The following is a 20,245-nucleotide window of genomic DNA, read 5'->3' as shown; positions in this document are numbered from 1 at the left end:
TCTAAGATGATCCTGTACTCTGCTGCAGTGCCTTCTTGCAACTTTTAGAGTATACACTATTCTCCGGGCTCTTGTCACTTGGAAAATGTCACCCCCTACATCATAGAAAGCTGGTTTGTCTCTGGGAGGGGAAATGAAGGTACATTTCCCTGACAGGACACGAAACAAAAATAAATCTGACGGGGGGCTAAATATTGGGAATGAATGCTAACAAAACCAATGCAGGTGTTGCAAAGTATGCTCAGCAAGGTGGATTGCTTTTCAGAGGGCAGTGAAGAAGCGGCAGCCCAGGTTTGATGCTTTGCCACCGTACCTGGTCCCATTCATTGCAATGATGACATTTGACAAGCGGCACCACCTGCCAAATGCTGTATTTTTTTTTGGCACACTGAAGCAAAGCGCTGAGGCTGCAGCAATGTAAACAGCACTGTTTGGCCGCAATGCAACAGGCGATCACGGGGGTGGTAAAGCCGCAGATCAGCCGCCTGGTTTTACTGCCCGTGTGAATGAGGCCTAAGCCTCCTTACAGCTGCCCCAATAACGATTGAGAGATGGAACAGTTTCCCTGCCATCTACAATTGAGTGGCTTTTCCCAAGGCCTGAGCAATGTCACGTGGGGAAGAATGACAGCTTGCTAAGCCCTGTGTATGTTTTGACTTAGGCCTCATCCACTAGGCTGCAAATGGCCGTATAGCGTACACGTGGGGCGTATTATTCTGTTCAGGAGTCAGAGGTTTGCCGCACAGCTGCATGCAGCCTGCCTGTACAAATCAATGAAAGGCTGGCTGGAGCCATAGCTGTACGGGTATATGTGCATTTTTACATGAATACCCGGATTTACACGCTACTCTGACCCTCTGCTTTCAAGGCAGTGCATAAGCCCTGGTATGCATGTAGACATGCATACATGTGGGTTTGGGTATATACCCGCGTCAGCCGGCCCTTCATTGATTTCATACCAGTGCATAAGCCCTGGTATGCATGTAGACATGCATACATGTGGGTTTGGGTATATACCCGCGTCAGCCGGCCCTTCATTGATTTCTACAGGCTGACTGCATATCAGATTCACATATACGGCACACCTGTCACTCCCAGGCAGAGAAATACGCCCAATCTGTATGGTGCTCCACCATTCCTTCAGTGTGCATGAAGCTTTCAAGAAGTGGGAGCTTGCATAGAAAAATTTGGAGCTCTTTGGCAAGAGAGATCTTGAGAAAGTTACACCTTATGGCAGGGATGGCCAAACTGCGGCCCTCCAGCTGTGGTGGAACTACAAATCCCATGAGGCTTTGCAAGATTCTCACAGCCACAGACATGACTCCCGGGGGGGTAGCTTCATGGGATTTGTAGTGTCACCACAGCTGGAGGGCCGGAGTTTGGCCATCCCTGCCTTAGGCTGGGTTCACACCTAGGCGTATCGAATATGCACGTTTGTCGCGCGTTTCGTGCCGCGATTTGCGGTAAAAAAACCGCGTTTCTCACACCTACCTGGCTGTATCCCAATGGATACGCGTGGCAAATACGCCCCAAAGAAGCTCCTGTACTTCTTTGGGCGTAGGGTGTTTTTGTAGCGCGTTCATACGGCCTGTAATACGCCCAGGTCTGAACCATACCCATAGGAAATAATGGGATTTCGGTGTTTGAGCGTTTTGCAGAGCGCAGGGACGCGGTACAAAACGCCCAGGTGTGAACCGGGCCTTATGGTAAAGAAAACCTTTCTAGAGAGAGACATGGAAGCTGCCATAGCTGATGATTTTCTGGTAGCGCGAGGTAACAACCTCTGGCTGTTATGTCACCTTTTTGGCTTCACTAGTTTGAGAGACAAACTCAGAACAAGTATGCAGACAAGTTGTTTGAACCTTACTCTGGAGTTTCTGGTGTGCATACTTGCTTCTGGTCAGTGACTCCAAAAGGACTGATGTCAGGGGGTCAGTATAGCAGCCAAGCAACTAGAATTTTCAGAAGGTGAGCAGTGGCAGCCTCCATGTTTCTTCCTACAAAGATTTTCCCAAAAGCCACCTGACACCTTTGCAATTTCGGTTACATTTTACAGTGTGTTACGGTTACCCCAGCAGATGGTTACACACGATACGCAGAGTGATGCGTTGAGGTGCAGATGATTTAATCTGGCATCCTAAACCATATACAGTAGCCTACAGTACACCGCAGCGCTCATGCCAAGCTTTGTGGTGCACTATGTTAAAAAAAACAAATGCTTGTAGGCATATCTGTTCTTCCTTTGCTTTATACTGACATTCCATTCTAAACAAATGAACTGCCTTGAGGGCCCATTCACATGAGTTGTGATACATTTTTCAACGCATGCTAATGGACGGGCACTGAAAATGAATGGGTGTGAATGGGGCTCGTTCGCACCGCTCTGTTCCAGTGCGTTACATTTCGCTAAAAAACAAAGAACATGCACAACTGTTTTTCAGAGCAATGTAACACAACGGATCCGGTGTGAACTAGCCCCATTCACACCCATTCATTTTTCGCTGCCCTTCTGTTAGCATCCGTTGAAAAATGGTACAGAAGGTACTTTTGCAAGCAAACGGCCCCTCCATTGACTTGTGATTTTCCTTCCAATTTTGGTATGTCTGGACTCCCAAGAATAGGTGCACGTTAAAACAAAGTACACTTATCCTTCCGACATCAACGCTCCCTCCCTGCCCTGTGCACAGTTGAATGCTTATCAAGTTCTGACGAGCCCTACGTCCTGCAGCCTACATCGTCTTCTGCTAATTGCATCTGCACAGTCCATCTCCTATGACTTCTGTGTAGCTTGTCTCCATATGATTTCAATGGAATTAACAGACTCGCTTATTTAGCATTGTCCTGCTGTAAACTATAGCTTTGCCACCACACACCGAGTCCCACGCTGCCATCTTTTTCTCTATAACATCATTGGCAGCCAGCTCTCTCTTCCTCGTTGAGGCAGCTGGAGCCCTGATGCGTGCTAGATCCACCCTCATCAAGTGGCTGTTTTGAAGCCGACATCTTCTGGGATATGTGACATGAAGATACCAGGAGGAGGCTTCAGGTCATTCTTGCATAGGTGAGAATGTGACGGGGGGGTTGGGGGGAAAGAGTGTGATCACAAAAGATGTGTTTTTTAGATTGGTGGTAGGGTAACAGCACTGAAAAGTAATTTGTCCACCACTGCCCTGATTCCTGATAGGCAGAGCCAGCTGTCAGTCACGCAGCTGGGCGGATCCAGACATAATTGTCAGCTCGCGGTATACTGAGCCTAGGGTGACGGGAGGATGCGAGTTTGTGTCCTCCCGTTACCCTAAGGAGAACTATGGGGAAAAGCCTTAACCCCATAGTTCTCCTTTTTAATGATTGATCCATCCTTGCCATTTTTGTGTACCTTTGTGAATGTGCATGTTGTGATTTTAGGAAAGTCGCTATTTGAGGAGACTGACGGGTAGTGCTGGAGGGGGGTTAGAGCTGCAGGAAAAGTACACGCTGGAAGTTTTTGCTGTCATCTCCCAGATGCAGCCCTGAGGTTCTGCAATGAGATTGACGCAGGTTAATGTTTAATCTCTAGAGCGCCTTGGATCTTGAAGATCGTATTGAGGATGACCAGCTTAGATATTAATTCTCAGCAAAGTGTAGCTGATACTACGACTAAGGACATGCCAGACATACCTGATGCCATTAATGAAGTAATAATGTAATATGAATATTTTGGGAGTTTTTTATGTTGCCTCCTACTTGTTCTCAGCAGCAAAGTGTTCCTATTAATTCTTTTAAAGCAACTCTCTCACTTGTTAAAGAAAAAAAAAAAAGAATTGTGAAAAAAGTTACTCAATAATAACCTCACCAACAAGCAGCGATTCCTCACTTCGCTCTCCTAAGGAATCTTTATAACCGGCACTTCGTGAATGTCGGACGCCTGGTCCCCGCGTTGTGCGCTCTTGTCCCTTCTGCCGGCCCCTACGTCACTACTGCTTCCTCTATTAACACATGTAGTTGCAGATTGAACCACATCACACCATGGGGGGTGCAAGCATCTAATGCCCCCCAAATGTGTCAGATGCTGGAGGCTGTATCTGTTGAAGACTCGCCGCCCATCTGAAGTACAGGCAGTGCCCGGGTTACGAACAACATAGGGACTGTAGGTTTGTGCTTAAGTTGAATTTGTATGTAAGTTGGAACAGGTACATTTTTAAAGTGTAACTCAAGCCCAATTTTTTTTCTTTAGTCTTGGATAGCCTAGGGAAGGGTTTACCCCCTGTAAAGTTTGTTTTGCTGTGTGTGATCCGTTCAGAAGATTTCACCTCACTTTCTGTCCCTGTGACAATTGGCTTTTGAAAATGTTGGGTTGTCGTGGAAATAAGGATTTATGATAAAGCTTCAGTGGAGACACCTTTTTCCCATGATAACTCTTACAGGAGTGATTTTCCCTTCCTAGGGGTAGATTTCCTTTCACTTCCTGTTGTCTCAAGGACAGGAAGTGAGATTAAATCTTTCTAATGAGAATAAAGACAGCAGTAAAAACCTCAGTGACCCGGAAGAAGAGGCTGGCACCCCTCGCCTGCACGTCTAACGAGAGCCAACTTCCTGTAATGTACGTACAGTACTACGAACCAGAAAGGCGGGCACTCCTTGTTGGCACGAGCACAGTAGCATTACAACGGCCCCTGCTGTACAGTAATAGCCTCAGTTTGTAACTAGGAGTCGTATTTAGGTCGGATGTATGTAACCCGGGGACTGCCTGTATTCAGTCTTCACCTGCGGGCTGTTTTCTTTAAATTAAATAATTGTTGAATGATTACTACGATGTGCCATGCCAAGTCTTTCCTATTCCAATAAGCCTTTTTTCTTTGTAAACAGTAATTTTTTTACTGAGAAATTACCCGTTTTCCAGTGACCTTTAAGTGCGTTCAGAAAAGTTTATATTAAACAGAGCTGTAATGAGGAAAGGGGAACCGCAGCACAATCGTTGTCCATAACCACCAGTTAGATTTCATCTTTTATTCTCTTGGGAAATTAATTCCGGAGTCACTTTAGTCATTGTGGGCAACCGTTCAGTTTTCATGAACAATTTCATTTTTCTGCTATTGTACTACCAAAATCCACGGGGCTGTTTATACAAAAAGTGCTAAAAGAAAAAGTCAAACAATAGAGGTTTTCTGTTAGTTGGACACAAAGATATTGTCAGCACGGTCATATTTCCAACTTTCAGGACACATAGTGAAATGTTTTAATCGCGAGCGGTTGAAAGATCAAGGAAACCTGTTTTTGTGCTTTGTTATTGGCATTCACACGCCATTGCCAAGACTGTTAAAAACAATGGGACAATATTGTTGGAATCCACCCTGGTAATATCTGAAAGGAGCCCGCTTGGAGCGTAGACCGAAAGATAGCATTTGATTTAGGTCAATTTTAATAAAGTTTGTTAGATTTGTCAAGGGTCGGGCACTATTTTTTTATGGCATAGGTTAATTAATCGCAGCAGGATTCATTGCATCAGAGCCAAGTAAAAAACAAAAAGTGTGATTTTTATATTTTCAAGGAAAAAACCCCCCAGCTAAATTATGCAGCTAAGTAAATAAACTAAGAGACACTAGGGCTTATTTACTAAAGTCGGAGTAGAGTGTGTTCACGTTGATAAATGACAGGGTTATTCACTGAAGGGTGAAGAGTTAGGAGAAGTGAACAATCTAGGACAACATAGCTGAACTGGAAATATTCTCCAGTTCAGCTCTGTTGTCCTAGATTGTTCACTTCTCCAAACTCTTCACCCTTTAGTGAATTAGGCCCCATTCACACACGAATTGGCCTGCATGTACAGCTTCGTGCTGCGTGCGGGGCCGTACCAAGTAGCTGCCGGGAAGGACAGGTGCTGCGTCTGATTAGAACGCAGCCCCCGTCCATCTCTATGGGGCTACGTGGCCGTACTCCCCCCCTACGCTCACCTCATTTGCAGGTCCGTAGGGGTGCGGGTGATCGTATTCATACGCCGCCGGAATGGATCCTGTATGCGTCCCGGCCAGAAAACCTGCACCCCTACCGACCTGCAAATGAGGTGAGTGAATGGGGCCTAACCCTGTGAAATGTCATCTTAGTTGGTGAATCATATAATGTGAAGGAAAAATGTGCTTAATCATGTTATTTAGCTGATTCTAAATTCAATTTGAATTTCAATCTGGAACGCCAGCCGTTGACTTCAATGCACCGCCACGCACCCTCCCGCCCATGAACGCAGAGAGCCAGCTGGCTTGCGTTCCAGAGTCCGAACACACTGGAACGCGGAGTTTGTGGTGTGAACCGGCCCTTAAAGCAGAACTTTGGGCAACATTTTTATTTAACCCTTGCAGTGGGGCTACCCTCGCACTGCAAGGGTTAACTGCTCGTGTGTCAATAGGGACTAAAGTAAAAAGATATACTCACCCGAACGTCAGAGCGGGTCGGCCTTAGACCGTGCTCCCCCTCTGCGGCAGCGGTCTGAGGATCCTTGAGTCATCGCATCCAATACACTGTGTATAGGATGTGAGGATGCTGAAGGACATACCATCGCTGCAGTGGTCTGAGGATCCTTGAGTCATCGCATTCAATACACTGTGTATAGGATGTGAGGATGCTGAAGGACATACCATCGCTGCAGTGGTCTGAGGATCCTTGAGTCATCGCATCCAATACACTGTGCATAGGATGTGAGGATGCTGAAGGACATACCATCGCTGCAGGGGAGGAGGCTGGAGGGAGCTCTGTGACAGCTGGGCAGCTCCGAGGATCGGTTGAGTAACTTTTTTTTTTTTAAATGTTAGTCCCTAGACAAAAACAAGCACTTAACCCTTGCAGTGCAGGGGTAGCCCCACTTCAGGGATTAATAAAAATGTTGCACAGGGTTCTTTAAATTTGCTCAGTTTGCACCACCATGTTGCGGTGATGTGGACCTAAAAAACAAAATGAGTGCAGGTCTTTTTTTCAGCTCAGCGTGGTGCAGTAAAAGATGCTTTGTGCTGGGATTGGCACATCAGCATTGTACCTGTCGGTGAAGACTAGCTCCCGTGTGTTTAGCACAGCATGCTGTTGTGAATGGGCCCTTAGTAAACAAACCCCATTGTGCCATGTGAAGGCCGGGTTACCACATTTAACGCCTCTGTAAGTAAGCCATCTTTTCCGAAGCACTTTGTACAAATAGCGGCGTCTGTTGATAGCCTTGTACAGTTTCATTATCTCACCATTTAGTTATAAACCTTTTACAGACTGATTGTGTTTGTGGATTCCGTGTCTTCTCTTTCACTTAGCCTTTCTTCAAGTCCTGACCTTCACAGTTCTCTCTCGCTAGTGTATTGTTGAGAACAAATGCACCTTCTTATTCATGTACTCTAATGTTGCTGTTCCTTGGCTCTCGAAGCTTGTGCGTCTCCTTTTGTTTTCTGCAAGCTCAGTGGGTAGACTTTTGCAGTTTGTTTGCATTGTTCTGTGTCTCGCAATGTTCACAACAAAAGAAGAGATTCAATTTAAAGTACATACGCAGACACCTTATGGAATATTTATATTTGTATAAATTTACTTTCTTTTCTGACAACGATTCTCAGAGCTGAGAGGTCCCCAGAAGTGTGACAATTGCTGACCTCATGCTGATATACTGTTTTCTTGCTCCTGAGTGCTCATAAGGTTCTGAAATGACAGAACTCTATTATTTTAACTGCAAGACTCTGTTACTTGATTTCAGGCAGTGGTCACAGCGGTACATTTCAGAACCCATTGGGGCTTTCGGCTTTGGGTTTTGCTCTAAAGAGCTTATTAGTGTAAAGCTCAAAGGGATAAATGTATTTTTCTTAGTTTAAATGCAAAGTTATAGTAATAGGGATGCACCGATACGGAGTATTTGGGCGAGTACTCATACTCGCCCAAATATTCAGATACCCACCTCCCATACCGGAACTTCCAGTCAGAGGGAGATCTCCTTCTGACCAGCAGTACCGAGGGAGCATGGAGCCAGCTTTCTTTTCCAATCAAGTAGCCAGGCGGTGGGTTATGACCGGCCTCCCGGCTTTCTGATTGTTCAGGAAGCCAAGGCTGCCTGAGAACAAGTGAAACTGGCTTCCTAGCCAATCGGGAAGCTGGGCGGCACATCATGACCCGCATCCTGGCTTATAGACCCCCACTAGATTGCCCATATTTTAGAGCCCATTCACACCAGGGTGGTTGTGGATCAGCGTGGCTATCGCGCTGATCTCGCAAGGAAGGTTTGGGGCGTTTTTATTTGCGTTTCAGCGCTGAAACGCAATTAAAGTCCAAAACCGCGCTGATTAGCGCAGCGGTACCATTGAAACCTGTATGGAAGCCACACTGATCAGCGCAGCAAAAATAGTGCAGGGAGCAGTACGGGCTTGGGCGGTTCGGATCGCACGGACCCGCTCATGAGTGGGATCGTTCATGGCGGCGGATCGTTCATGGCGGTGTGAACGAGGCCTTAGGCTTAAGACCAGGATGGAGATATAGCCAGCATGAACATAAATAAAGAGGTGCTTTTATTCCACAAAGGGCCCACCAATCCGAACGGGACCGAGTGCTGTATGCATTTGGTCGCCAGGCAGAAAAAATAAAAATGTCATATTTTTAGTGAGGCTTCTTCTTTTAAATATCTAGTGCTGGAACCTTGATGGCTAGTAGAGGCTCTGATATTTGAAGTTTGGTAATATACGTTATAGGATTTGCAGTATTAATAGGGACTCGAGCAGACCAAGATGGGTATAACATGAATTTGCAGGTTTGAGTTTGGATATCAGATATGACTGATGCAGGGTGAACATGACATTTTTGATTAAGATGCAGGCAAAGTTTAAAGTCACGGGGAAGGCTTAGCGTGTGATTAATATGTGTGTATTTACTGGGGATGTGTGCCTGAATGAATTCTTGCAACCCAGAAAAAGTTTGCACAGGTCTTTTCATAATACAATCAGTCAAACAAAGGATTAGTATTATTTTCTAGTATTTCCAGTATATTTGAAAAACATACAGTAAAGCATACTCAGTTATATCTGTACATATAAAGACACAATAGTCTCTCTCCGTGGTTGATAAATGCTCACATTTTTTATTTCACGCTATGTAACATAATAGTTGAAAAGCTGACAGATTGTCTTCTACACAAAATAAAGGAAACCGGTATAACCTGCAACACAATCTCCATGACGGCACACTTGAGAGATGGGTGGACAGGAAATGGAAAGATTTCACAGGGTATTCACAAAAGGGTGAAGAGTTTCAAGAAAGCAGGAGAAGTGAACACTCTAGGACAGGGGTGCCCATAAGGTAGATCGCGATCTACCAGCGATCACGTAGCGATCTCCTCCAGCTTCTCTGGATCCCCGTTGCTCTCCCCACCTGTATGCAGCAGGGATCCGAGAAGAAGTGAAAGGACCAGCAGCGGGGGAGGGTGCAGGACGGAGCCGCTGTCGCAGAACTAATGCCGAGCGGTGAGGAGAGAGAGAGAGAGAGAGAGAGAGACACGCTCGGTCTGGATCTGACAGCTGGCGCCTCTCTCTCTCCCCTCACCGCTCGGCCTTAGTTCTGTGACAGCCTTAGTTCTGTGACCCCCCCCCGGCGGCTGAAGTGCTTCGTGTTGGATCCCCCGCTGCCTCTGCCCCGGAGAGCAGGGAGGATCCATGGGAGAAGCTGAGCCCCTGTGTGCGTGGCTGAGCGGCAGAGGATCGGTACACATCAGTGATATGTACCTGTCCTCTGTGCAGGACAAACACTGGAGCGATCAGCTGATCACTCCAGTGTGTGTAAATAACTGGGGACACATAGTGCTATGTGTCCCCAGTTATAAATGAACAGGATGTACAGGATGTGATTTACATCACTTCCTGTTCATTCATGAGTTTCTCAATGGGGAGAAGCACTCACTACAGAGGCTCCTCCCCATTCAGAAATTGCTTGATAGTAAAATATTTTCTCAATGAATGGGAAGCCTCTGTGCTTTCCATTCATTTAGAACAGAGGATGCAGAAAAAGGGATTGAGGATTGAGGAATTTCTTTTTCTATTTTAAAAGGGAAATATCAGGGGGCTGTTTAGACCCCTAATATTTCCCCGAAGCCCACCTTCGGGTAGTTTTTTTTTTCCGCAGTGCTGTACAGAGAACACTGAGCCAGTCACATCATTCCTTCTATAGAGGAGCTTAAACTCTAATGTAGAATGGCCCCGCTTGTAGGGGGACTATAAATCCCAGCAATAAATTTATACAGCAATGCAGAACAGTGCTGGACACAGGACACACCTGAGACCCCACACAGCCCACCTGAAAGTGACCATGCAGATTAGTGACGTGATGCCCCGCTACCTCTGGCCACTCGTCTGCGTTGCTGACTAGGAAAGTGATGGCGAATGTTTTTGAACCCGAGTGCCCAAACTGCGACGTAAAATCTATTTATCTCAAATTGCCAACACTAAAAATAACTTTAGTATTACGTTGCAGTTCGGGCGCTCGGGTTTACAAATCATCACTGCTTAGGCAACATAAGGAAACACACATATTCAAATATTTATACACTCATTAAAGGAGAACTTTGGGGTGAAGGCTTTTCCCCATAGTTCTCCTTAGGGTAACGGGAGGACACAAACTAGCGTGCTCCCGTCACCCTAAGCTCAGTATACTGCGAGCTACAGCTCGCGGTGTACTGAGACGCCGCAGCTGAAACGGATCCCGACCATTATGTCTGGATCCGCCCAGCTGCGTGAGTGACAGCTGGCTCTGCCTATCGAGAGGCAGAGCCAGCTGTACCCACCCCAGTCCGTTTCGCCAGTCAGCGCTGGCGGATCGGAGGGGGGAATCCAGTCCCTCCCCTGTCACGACTCTCTGCCGTGACAGGATCGAGAAGTGAGCGAACGCTGGTATGTGTTCGCTCACTTCCCGATCTACTGAGCCGTCCTGTGACAGTTTCATTACATTTCGGCTAGAACTAATGTGCCTGGGTTCCGGGTGCAGGTGATCGCACTGTGGGCGAGAGCCTGCCTGAGGTGCCAATGACTTCAATGCAAAAAAACGAAAAGTTATGCATTCAAGTACTTGTGAAAATGCTTTGCATCGGTATCGGGACATCCCTAATTGTTAATATTTTGAATTTTATCCTTTTGGGCTATTGGAAGCCATAGCAGGGATTTGCAAAGGGGGGTTGCAGACACTGAGCGGTTGGTTACATGGATGAGTCTAGCAGCAGTATTCATGATAGACTGAAGGGGGATAGCCTGCGTAGTGGAAGGCCAGTGATGAGGGAGTTGCAGTAGTCAAGACGAGAGATTACAAGTGAGTGGATGAGTAATTTAGCGGTTTCATTGGCCTTATCGAACGTTCCGACTGTATTTTTCATACTAGCGTTCATTCGAAAATCTATCTTATGTATACCCTACTTTAGTCAAAAGACAGTTTAGAAAGCGTTCTCTGACATCTGGCGCATGTAACTTCACCTGCTCCTCCTTACTACACCTCCCCGCGTCCCTGTGCCGATTGTGGATGGGCAGGAAATGTGAGGAGGTGCGGCGTGTGGAGCGTGGATGTGAGCGGGTCTGGCAGCAGCTAGCGTGACGTGGGGAGGAGGTGCGGCGCACAGCGTGTGGAGCTGTGAACAGGGCCAACTGATCGGAAACCGATTAATCGATTATTGAAAAAGTTGACAACTTTTTCAATAATCGATTATAATCGATTAGTTGTTGCAGCCCTACTGTGCACATTATTCAGTAGAAGAAAGGAACAATGCATCTCAATTCCTATGAAACATAAATTCTACTTTTTAAAGGGAGCAATCTAGATTTGTAACCATCTTATGTTTGAATCACAAAAATAGAGTTGTCTAAAAGAAAAGACTTGGATTTTCCTGATTCCGCGAAGAGGAATGGACGTTGTCTCAATGGTAGTCCCTTTGGGTAAAGGGGACACATGTATTCACTGAATAATTTCTTTCGTCAGCATACACAAAGCAAATTAACCAGATGGACATTCCCCCAGCGTCTGAGGATGGCTGGTGGAAAGTAGGATGTAATAAACATTCCAAGGCTTCCAAGAAGTGCTACTTTGTAACAGAATGCACAGACATATGTTAACTGTGCCAATCATTTAACAGTTAGGTTGCTAAGAGACAAGTGCCTACCATATCATTCATAGTTGGCATAGAATGTAGTATAGGTTTTCATTTTTATTGGTGCTAATTAGGAAGATAACACTTCGGTTTATCTAAAAAGAAGGGCAAGGGAAGCATAATAGGAAAATTCAAGGAATTACTTTTTAGATGGGTAAACCTGATCAACTTGATGCTAATAGTCTTATCAATATGTATTGATCTTTAAAAGGAGAATAAAATGTGTTTTTATGTATAATTTGTGGTTTTGGTTAATTTTATTTGTTTTATATTTTTATACATACTATTGTTCTAGAAATGACTATTTCATATATGACAAATAATTCCAAGAGAGCAGTAGGAGCAGGTGCACAGTGGAGCAGCATGTTTTGGGAATCTTACCATGCATGTGACAATGCGTTTGAGCAAGCTATTATGCGTTCAGGTGGGCTATGCTCCCAAAAATACTACAGGTGCGATTTCCAGTCTGTGGTAGTATGTTGGCAACCCATTCAAAGGAACCACACCACAACAGACGGACGGTCATGGTGTGAATAGGCTCTTAGGCAAACAATTGGCCCCTTTAAGCACAGCTGAAAAAAATATTATGCTTCTCTGAAGACTACAGCTTCACCTACTGGCTGGTAATTGCTATGATCAATACTTCAAAACCGATGCCAGCAAATGAGGGGCAATCCCTATGTATACGTTTTTGGTGTCAGGTTTAAATTGCTTTCTCTGTCACCACTGGTACACCCTCTTCCTTTGGTGGCCATTTATCACCATGGCAAAACGTTTTCCAGTTCTCACCAGAACAGGAATATAGGGTTTCAGTGGGGACACCTGCTCTGGTGACAACCCTCTAAGAAGAAGGGAATACCCCTCACTTTGTAGAGAATTCATCTTATCTCCTGTTGCATCTGTGGGTCAGGAAATGAAGGGAAATTACAATTTTGTTTGTTGAACTGGGGTGTGTTGGCAGGGCCACTCACAACTCAAATTTTGGTAAATTCAGGATTTGTTCCACGTTTAAGCTGTGTATGGCTAGCTTAACACTTAACCTACTCCCCCAAACTTCCCTCTTAAAAGGAGAACAATACATTTGAACAGATCCCCAGCTCTCCCTATTCTATTTATACCTTCACTACAGACCTCAGATGAGTAGGTGAGCTGCAGCAGAAACTGGCCGGGCAGTGCTCCCCACCCCTTCCGAGACAACAGGTTGTACTTGTGCAACCTTTTCTCCATAAAAGTTGGCTGACTTCAGGTCACTGACCTGATACAAGTAAGCAGACCAGTAAAGTCAGAACTCCTTACCTTACAATGATCTTTTCTTGATCTTTTCTATGGAGGACACAGTTTAAAAAATAACATTTGGTACATCCGTATGAAAACCTGTTTTTGTCAGATTATTTTAAATAAAGTTGCCACAGTTATGCTGGCTACTGTTAAGGATAGCAAACAAAAATACCAGCACACATCAAAGTCCATGAAGGAAGTTACCGCCTTAAAAGTATTTGCATAAACTAGTTGTAAATGCAAATAAAGAGTTATTGGTCGCAAGGAGATGGTAAGAATGCAGGGTTACCAAATGTAGCAATAATGCAGGCAACATATGCAGATGCACTCAGGACATAAAAAAAAAACCCCATACTAAGTTACGTTCAGTATTCCTAAGTTAATAGCCAAGAAGAATTAACACATTCGCAGAAAACTCCTGAAGAGTATACTGCCTTATGATTTATTATATTGTATGCAACTCATTTCTTTCCTTCTATTTTCAGATAACTAATCTAAATAAACAATAAAAAGTGTATAAAAATATAATATTCAGCAGTTCTGCCTTGCAGCTTTGGGTTCTCCTGAACAAATCTTAGCCAGGACTCTATATCTGCATGAAGTTAGCATGTTCTCCTTGTGCGGGTTTCCTTCAGGTTCTCTGGATTTCTTTTGACACTCCTGGCTATACACCTATCAACTTTTTTTTCGTTCAACCCGCTTGCTGAACTAAATAAATGGACCCTGATTTCTTCATCAACTGAAACAGCGCGTCGATCGAGGAATCACAGCTGTTTATATTATATTCTGCTGTCGGAATCCCCGATCAGAGCGGGCAGATCATTGGCTGCTGGCTCTGATCATGTGAAGATTTTCCAGCTGATTGAGGAATGCCGGCTGAAAGGGAGCCGACAGCTCCACACACTGTGCAAATTTCGGCCGGTACATTAAAAGCCATCTGAAATTCGGCCAGTGTATGGGCGCCTTAAAACATGCTGGTAGGTTAATTGGCTCCTGAATAAGTGTGTGTGTGTTGGACCATAGATTGTAAGCTCCCTGAGGGCAGGGACTGACCTGTAATAAAGAAGTGTGTGTGTGCGTGCATATATTTATGTATTCAAATGAACAGTTTGAACAGTGATGGTTAATAATAAAACATGTTTGTCAACCACTAGAGTCACATCTTTTAGAAGAGGGTCGATAGAGTCGGCTAATTATACAAGTGTACTCTATTTCATCTGTTTTGATCTAGAACACAAAGGATCCATAGTCATGCTTCAAAGGATACGTATAACAGAAGAACTTAACCACCTCCTCCCCTAGCTGCCATTTAAAAAAAAAATGGTACATGCCTTGCACTTTCCTATACATACTTTTAAAATGGCTGTGACAGGTCCTAGCAGTTTGTGCAACTGCCGTTTGTCAGTGGTCAATTGGAGTGCAGTGCTGGCCCTTTTAGTTCCATTCCTGTTTCTTATTGTTTTTTTGGGGAATGCCTATGCTGTCACTGGCATCTTTTAGGTCCCTTTCGCATGGATTGCTTCCTGATCGGAGAAGTACACGGATGTGGCGACCGTGTCCGTCCAGTGATTTCCTCCATCTTGCCATGGAGGAAGGAACTAAAACTGCCAGCCCCATGTTAGTCTATCGAGAGAAGGATGTAAAGGGACGTGTCCATTTACATAAGATTACCCACGATCAGGTCCGGGCAAAACTCTGTTCCGTTTGTTTTTCTGGACCTGGCCAGACCAGGGGTAACGGGATGTAACAGACTTCTGTCCATTTAGACCTGGCCGCCCATAGACTAGTATTGAGCGTCCAATTGGGTCCTTCTGAAAAACTGACAGATGGACCCGGTCGGACCGCCCGTGTGAAATGGGCCTTAGGATTTCCAGTGATATAAAAGCAACAGTGTTTGAGCTTGCTGCCTTCTCCTTTCCGACAGCAACAAATGACGACTGCAGTTGTGATCTACTGCTTGCTGAATACAGTGAACAATTGATCACTATACATGTGCTCTGTTGCTGCAGAGATACATGGGGGTTGGATCAGGCCACCCTCAACTGATACAGACCACAAAGAACACAAAAAACTTACAAAGTAAAGTTAAAGGAGAACTATGAGGTGAGTGCTTTCCACTCACCTCATAGTTCTAGCCGACCTGTGACAATGAGACTGTCACAGGTCGGCTCAGTAGATCGGGAGGTGAGCGAACACATACCGGCGTTCGCTCATTTCTCGATCCTGTCACAGCTCTCTGCCGTGACAGGGGAGGGGCTGGATTCCCCCCTCCCCACTCCGATCATCCAGTGCTGACTAGCGGAATGGATGGGGGAGGGTACAGTTGGCACTGCCTCTAGATAGGGATCCGCTTCAGCGTCTCAGTATACCGCGAGCTGTAGCTTGCGGTAATCTGAGCTTAGGGTGACGGGAGGGCGCTAGTTTGTGTCCTCCCGTTACCCTAAGAAGAACTATGGGGAAAAGCCTTAACCCCATAGTTCTCCTTTTAAACGAATCAATAAAACGTTTAAGATTCTCCTTCTGATTTAATATCCGGGCCCTGCTGAACGCATTAGACACCCTGAATGACATTTGGGTTTATTGTGTGCGTGTCATTCAGCACACTTGTGCAACAGGCCTACACTGTGCCAATTTCTGTCTAAGATGTGACTCATTCTTAACTTTGTGCTGCACTAATAATTGATGCAAACAGGTCCCTTTGACCTTTGTGTGCCACGATGTAATGTCTAAAGGTAAACAAGCTCCCCTAAATTTAAAGGCCAACTTTGATTTTTAGCTGTTGCCACTTTATTCCCATGGAGAAATTATGCAAAAAAAGCAAAACCAAACGCACTGGATAGTTCAAGTAAAACACTTTAATAAATGATAGAAATAATAAAATGATAAAAATGCACTTACAATGAAGTGACTTGATCAGGGCATATCACTAGGTAAACTCCTACCAAGAAGCACCAGAGAGCAGATGTAAGCACACTCTCTAAATAGCCAGCAGTAGGAGAGAGCACATGCTAAATAGATATAAAATGACATATGCTGGAAGAATTAAATGAGTGGGGGAGAAAGGGGTGGGGGGTTGAATGGAGACAGCCACAAGCTACCAACCTGGTAATAAAAAGCAAACGGGAGGAACAGAGTGGTATCCTGGTCAGGGCTGCAACCAACTAATTAATCGAGAATAGTTGTCAACTATTCTCATTATTGATTAGTTGTTTGGATCCCCTAAGCTCACTCCTTCACACTGGAAGGAGGGCACAGCAAGCAGTGGGCGGTTGCAATAGCCAGCCTGCTATTGGCTATTTCAATTTGAAATGGCCAATAACAAGATGGCTATTGCACCAGCCCACTACCTGTTGTATTTACTATCCGCTGCCATCTGCGGAATCTTGCCACTGGCAGCTGTCATTCCCTGGCTGAATTTACTCAAGCGCTATGTGCTTACAATACAATTATTGACAAAAAACAAATAATAAAAGGTGGGGAAAAAAAGTCATTTTCGGCTTTGGGCTGACAAATTCTGCTGCGGGAGGAGCGCTGCAGTGCCATTCATTTCAATAGGACCCCAAATGGGCCTCCCTCCCACCCACAGTGTTATCACCCCCACTGGAACGCACCGTACCACAATGCCGCGTGTGTCAATGCAGTGCAATTGAAAAACATTGTGCCTGCAGTTTTTTTTTCTGAAGAAAACTTTGTAACACTGTATTTGTGTATTTTATTTTAAATCAATAATTGGCCAACTAATCGATTATGAAAATAGTCATTAGTTGCAGCCCTAATCTTGGTTGATGTAGTACCTCCACAGTACTTACATGTTTCAGTGCCGTGTCCCTTCCTTGAAAAAAAAAATCCCACTGATGTTGTATCTTTGTATTCAGAGAGCTTTGGCTATTATATTTTATGATAAACATAGTTTTGTTATGTAAATTCTGCATTGTAAAAAATCCCTGACAGAGCTCAGCGGATAAAAGCAATCACTAGTATGTAGGACTCCCCCCCCGTGTGTTTAAACAACTGAATAAAGCATTTAGAATAATGTTAACAACTGCAAAAGTAAAGTGCTTTTACTAGTCCTTTTTTCTTCCCCCCTATAACTGCCACGAAAGCCAAAAAAAAAAAAAAATCGCTGCTGAACAAAACCCGATATTGCCCACTCTGCCAAACATTCTGTTAAAGCGGAACTTTACCCCCTTTCACTAAACATCACAGCTCTGCATGCTGATATAATTTTCCTCTTACATTCGTTTAGTTAAAAATGTTTTGCTTATAATTATTGTTTTTGTTTCACTTTTGTTGCCCATGCCTAAGGGTTGCATCCTGGGAAGGTTACATCAGCAGTGCATTCCTGGGAAATCTCATCTGTAAACTGCGAAATCTTGCAAGATTTTTTTGGGGAAAGGCACTTCCCCCCCTGAGATGATGTGCACTGTCACATGTTCCAGGAAGAAAAGAGAGATACATTAATCTGCCCTTAGCAAAAATGGCCACTGTGAAAAGTATGGGGGAGAAAAAAAGAGATAATTGCAGGCTTTTTATTCTTTGCATTCCATATTTTTCTAAGCACCTGTTTGTACATTGCCATTACCAAACATTTCTGAAGGTGCCTTTGTTGTAGTTTTAAAGTAGGGATGCAGAGATACCGAGTATTTTTCGCCCAAATGCTGCGATACTTGCCTCCGATACTGGAACTTCTGGTCAGAGGGAGACCGCCCTCTGACTGACAGTGCCGAGGGGAGCATGGAGCTGGCTTCCTTTCCAATCAGGAAGCCGGGTGGTGGGTTATTACCTGCCTCCCAGCTTCCTGGTTGGCTAAGAAGCCAGCTTCACTTGTTGCTAGGCAGCCTGGCTTCCTAAGCAATCAGGAAGCAGGGTGGCACGTAATGACCCGATTCCTGATTGGTCAGGAAGTCATGCTGCCTAGTAACAAGTAAAGCTGCCTTCCCAGCCAATCAGGAACCCGGGAGGCGGGGTCATGACATGCCCGAGTACCACATGACATGCCAGAGTGTATCACTCAGCTGTAGATCCTCATATCATCTCTGAATTGGTGCTGGCACTGTCCTTCCTTCTGGAGGGTGGCTACTTTTGTTCCCCCATGGTCCCTGTGTGTGTTGTACAGTAGCCACCGCTCCAAGCTCCCTCCTGTGATGGACTACATCCCGTGATGAACTACTTTCCCCTCTCGTTCTTTTTTTGTTGTGTTCTTCTGGCTTTGGCAGTGCACATTTATTAGCACAATGCTGTGGTTTTATAAATGTGTGGCAGACCATATCGCTGCTTTCTGTATGAACCTCTTTATTTGTGTCACAGCATTAAATGTAGAGATCTGTAGGTTTTCCAGTAGAGGCAGGGATGTGTAGTCCGTACGATCGGTCTCCATTCGTGTTGAGAGAAGTAATTGGTCCACCAAGAAGTACATGAGTTGATCAGCACATAGTGGCTCATTTAAGAAACACTGGTACCGCTGTTGCTTTTAAAAATAAAACAAAAAACTGGACATGTGTATATAGCACAGTGATGTCAGAGTTCTGAAGTTAGTGAAAAGCAAAAGAAATGAATGGCAGGTCTGTTTAAAAAAAAAAAAAGCCCCAAAATGCTGTCAGTTACATGATCGGCTCTCCTCCAGTCACAGAGCACTTGCTGTTCCACTGAGCAAAGAAGGCTCCATGGGGCTTTACTAGCTACACACTGAGGCCCAATTTTTAGGCATAAGATTGCTGCAGTGATGGCCATATCTGCTCTTCATTATGAATGAGCCCCATAGACTTGTGAGTACAAACACTGGAGTAGAACTGACGTGTAGGACTGCAAAGTAGGAAGCCGGCCCAATGTGGATCCACCCATGTAGATATATAATTGCACATAGAATTGGAGTTTGTAAAACATTGGGGCCTGTTCAACTAAACGTAAATCCCAAGCAAAACAAAATGAGAAAAGAAAGCACTGGAAGGCATCAAAAATGCGCATACACACATTTGCAGAAGCATATCCAGGTCTGGTCTGGAGTTGGTATGAACAAGCCCTAACAAAAATGAATATTTATAGCCAGCTGACCTATTTATTATACTTTTTTTTTTTTTAAACCACTAACATGCATGTCCTGTGTTCCTCCTAATAGCACTTCTATATCGCATGATTGCTTATATTTTGGCTATAAATGGTGGAAACATCAGATTATGACTGGAGTTCAAACTTCAGTCTTCTCTTTTTGTATTTTAGATCCATATTTTTATGTTTTGATGATTTTTGACTTCTGACAATTGTTCTGTGTACAACAGACCTAAATATTGAGTTTCAGGGTTGAATGTTGTTGTTTAGCGGTAGTTATTGCTTCATAAAATAATGAACATTTTTATTTTATTGTAGGATGGTTGGAACGATATTGGTGTGCTTAAAAGAAAAGATCCACACAGTGTAAATGAAGAAGAGAAAACTCAAAGCTTCAAAACCCTTCCACCGGGTAACATTTGATTTTACTGCATGTGATTTACTCATTTTTATTAATATTACAGTTTTTTGATTTTCTGTTTTGAAAGCTTTCATTGAAATTTTATAAACTGTTTGAATTTTTCTTACATTTTTAAATAACTTCAGTGTTCTTTTAACCACTTGCCGTCCGCCCGTTGTAAAAAAACGGACGGACGGCACTGCTGCATTGGCGGGTTGCCGTCGCCAGACGGCATTTTTTTTCTGCTCGAGCGCGCGCCCCCTAGCGTGCACGCACGGGCAGAAAAGACCCGACCAATGCAAACACCTGGTAACGGGTGTTTCACATATAGGCGATCAGCGGCTCCATAGCCCGCCGATCGTCTATATGTGCTCGTTTCCAGCGGCCACCGCCGGTCCCCCCCACTGACCCCTCAC

General features: G+C 44.6%; 1 protein-coding gene across 2 annotated transcripts in view; it reads left to right on the top strand.

Annotated features, from left to right (window-relative positions):
* GALNT2 (polypeptide N-acetylgalactosaminyltransferase 2) overlaps positions 1–20,245 on the top strand; it is an 89,150-nt gene that overhangs the window by 1,465 nt on the left and 67,440 nt on the right. The window contains exons 2-3 of one of the 2 annotated variants that reach the window (XM_018573277.1): positions 16,501–16,520; positions 19,748–19,841. In XM_018573277.1, coding sequence (XP_018428779.1) covers positions 16,501–16,520; positions 19,748–19,841 — 114 coding nt within the window. The remainder of the gene's footprint in view (positions 1–16,500; positions 16,521–19,747; positions 19,842–20,245) is intronic. The other variant, XM_018573270.1, reaches the window with a different exon arrangement.

The sequence above is a fragment of the Nanorana parkeri genome, unplaced genomic scaffold (genome assembly GCF_000935625.1).
Source record: "Nanorana parkeri isolate BGI_ZX_2015 unplaced genomic scaffold, ASM93562v1 scaffold46, whole genome shotgun sequence".
Lineage (NCBI taxonomy): Eukaryota > Metazoa > Chordata > Amphibia > Anura > Dicroglossidae > Nanorana > Nanorana parkeri.
Note: the sequence above shows the minus strand (reverse complement) of the source record. Positions and strands in the feature narration are given on the sequence as shown.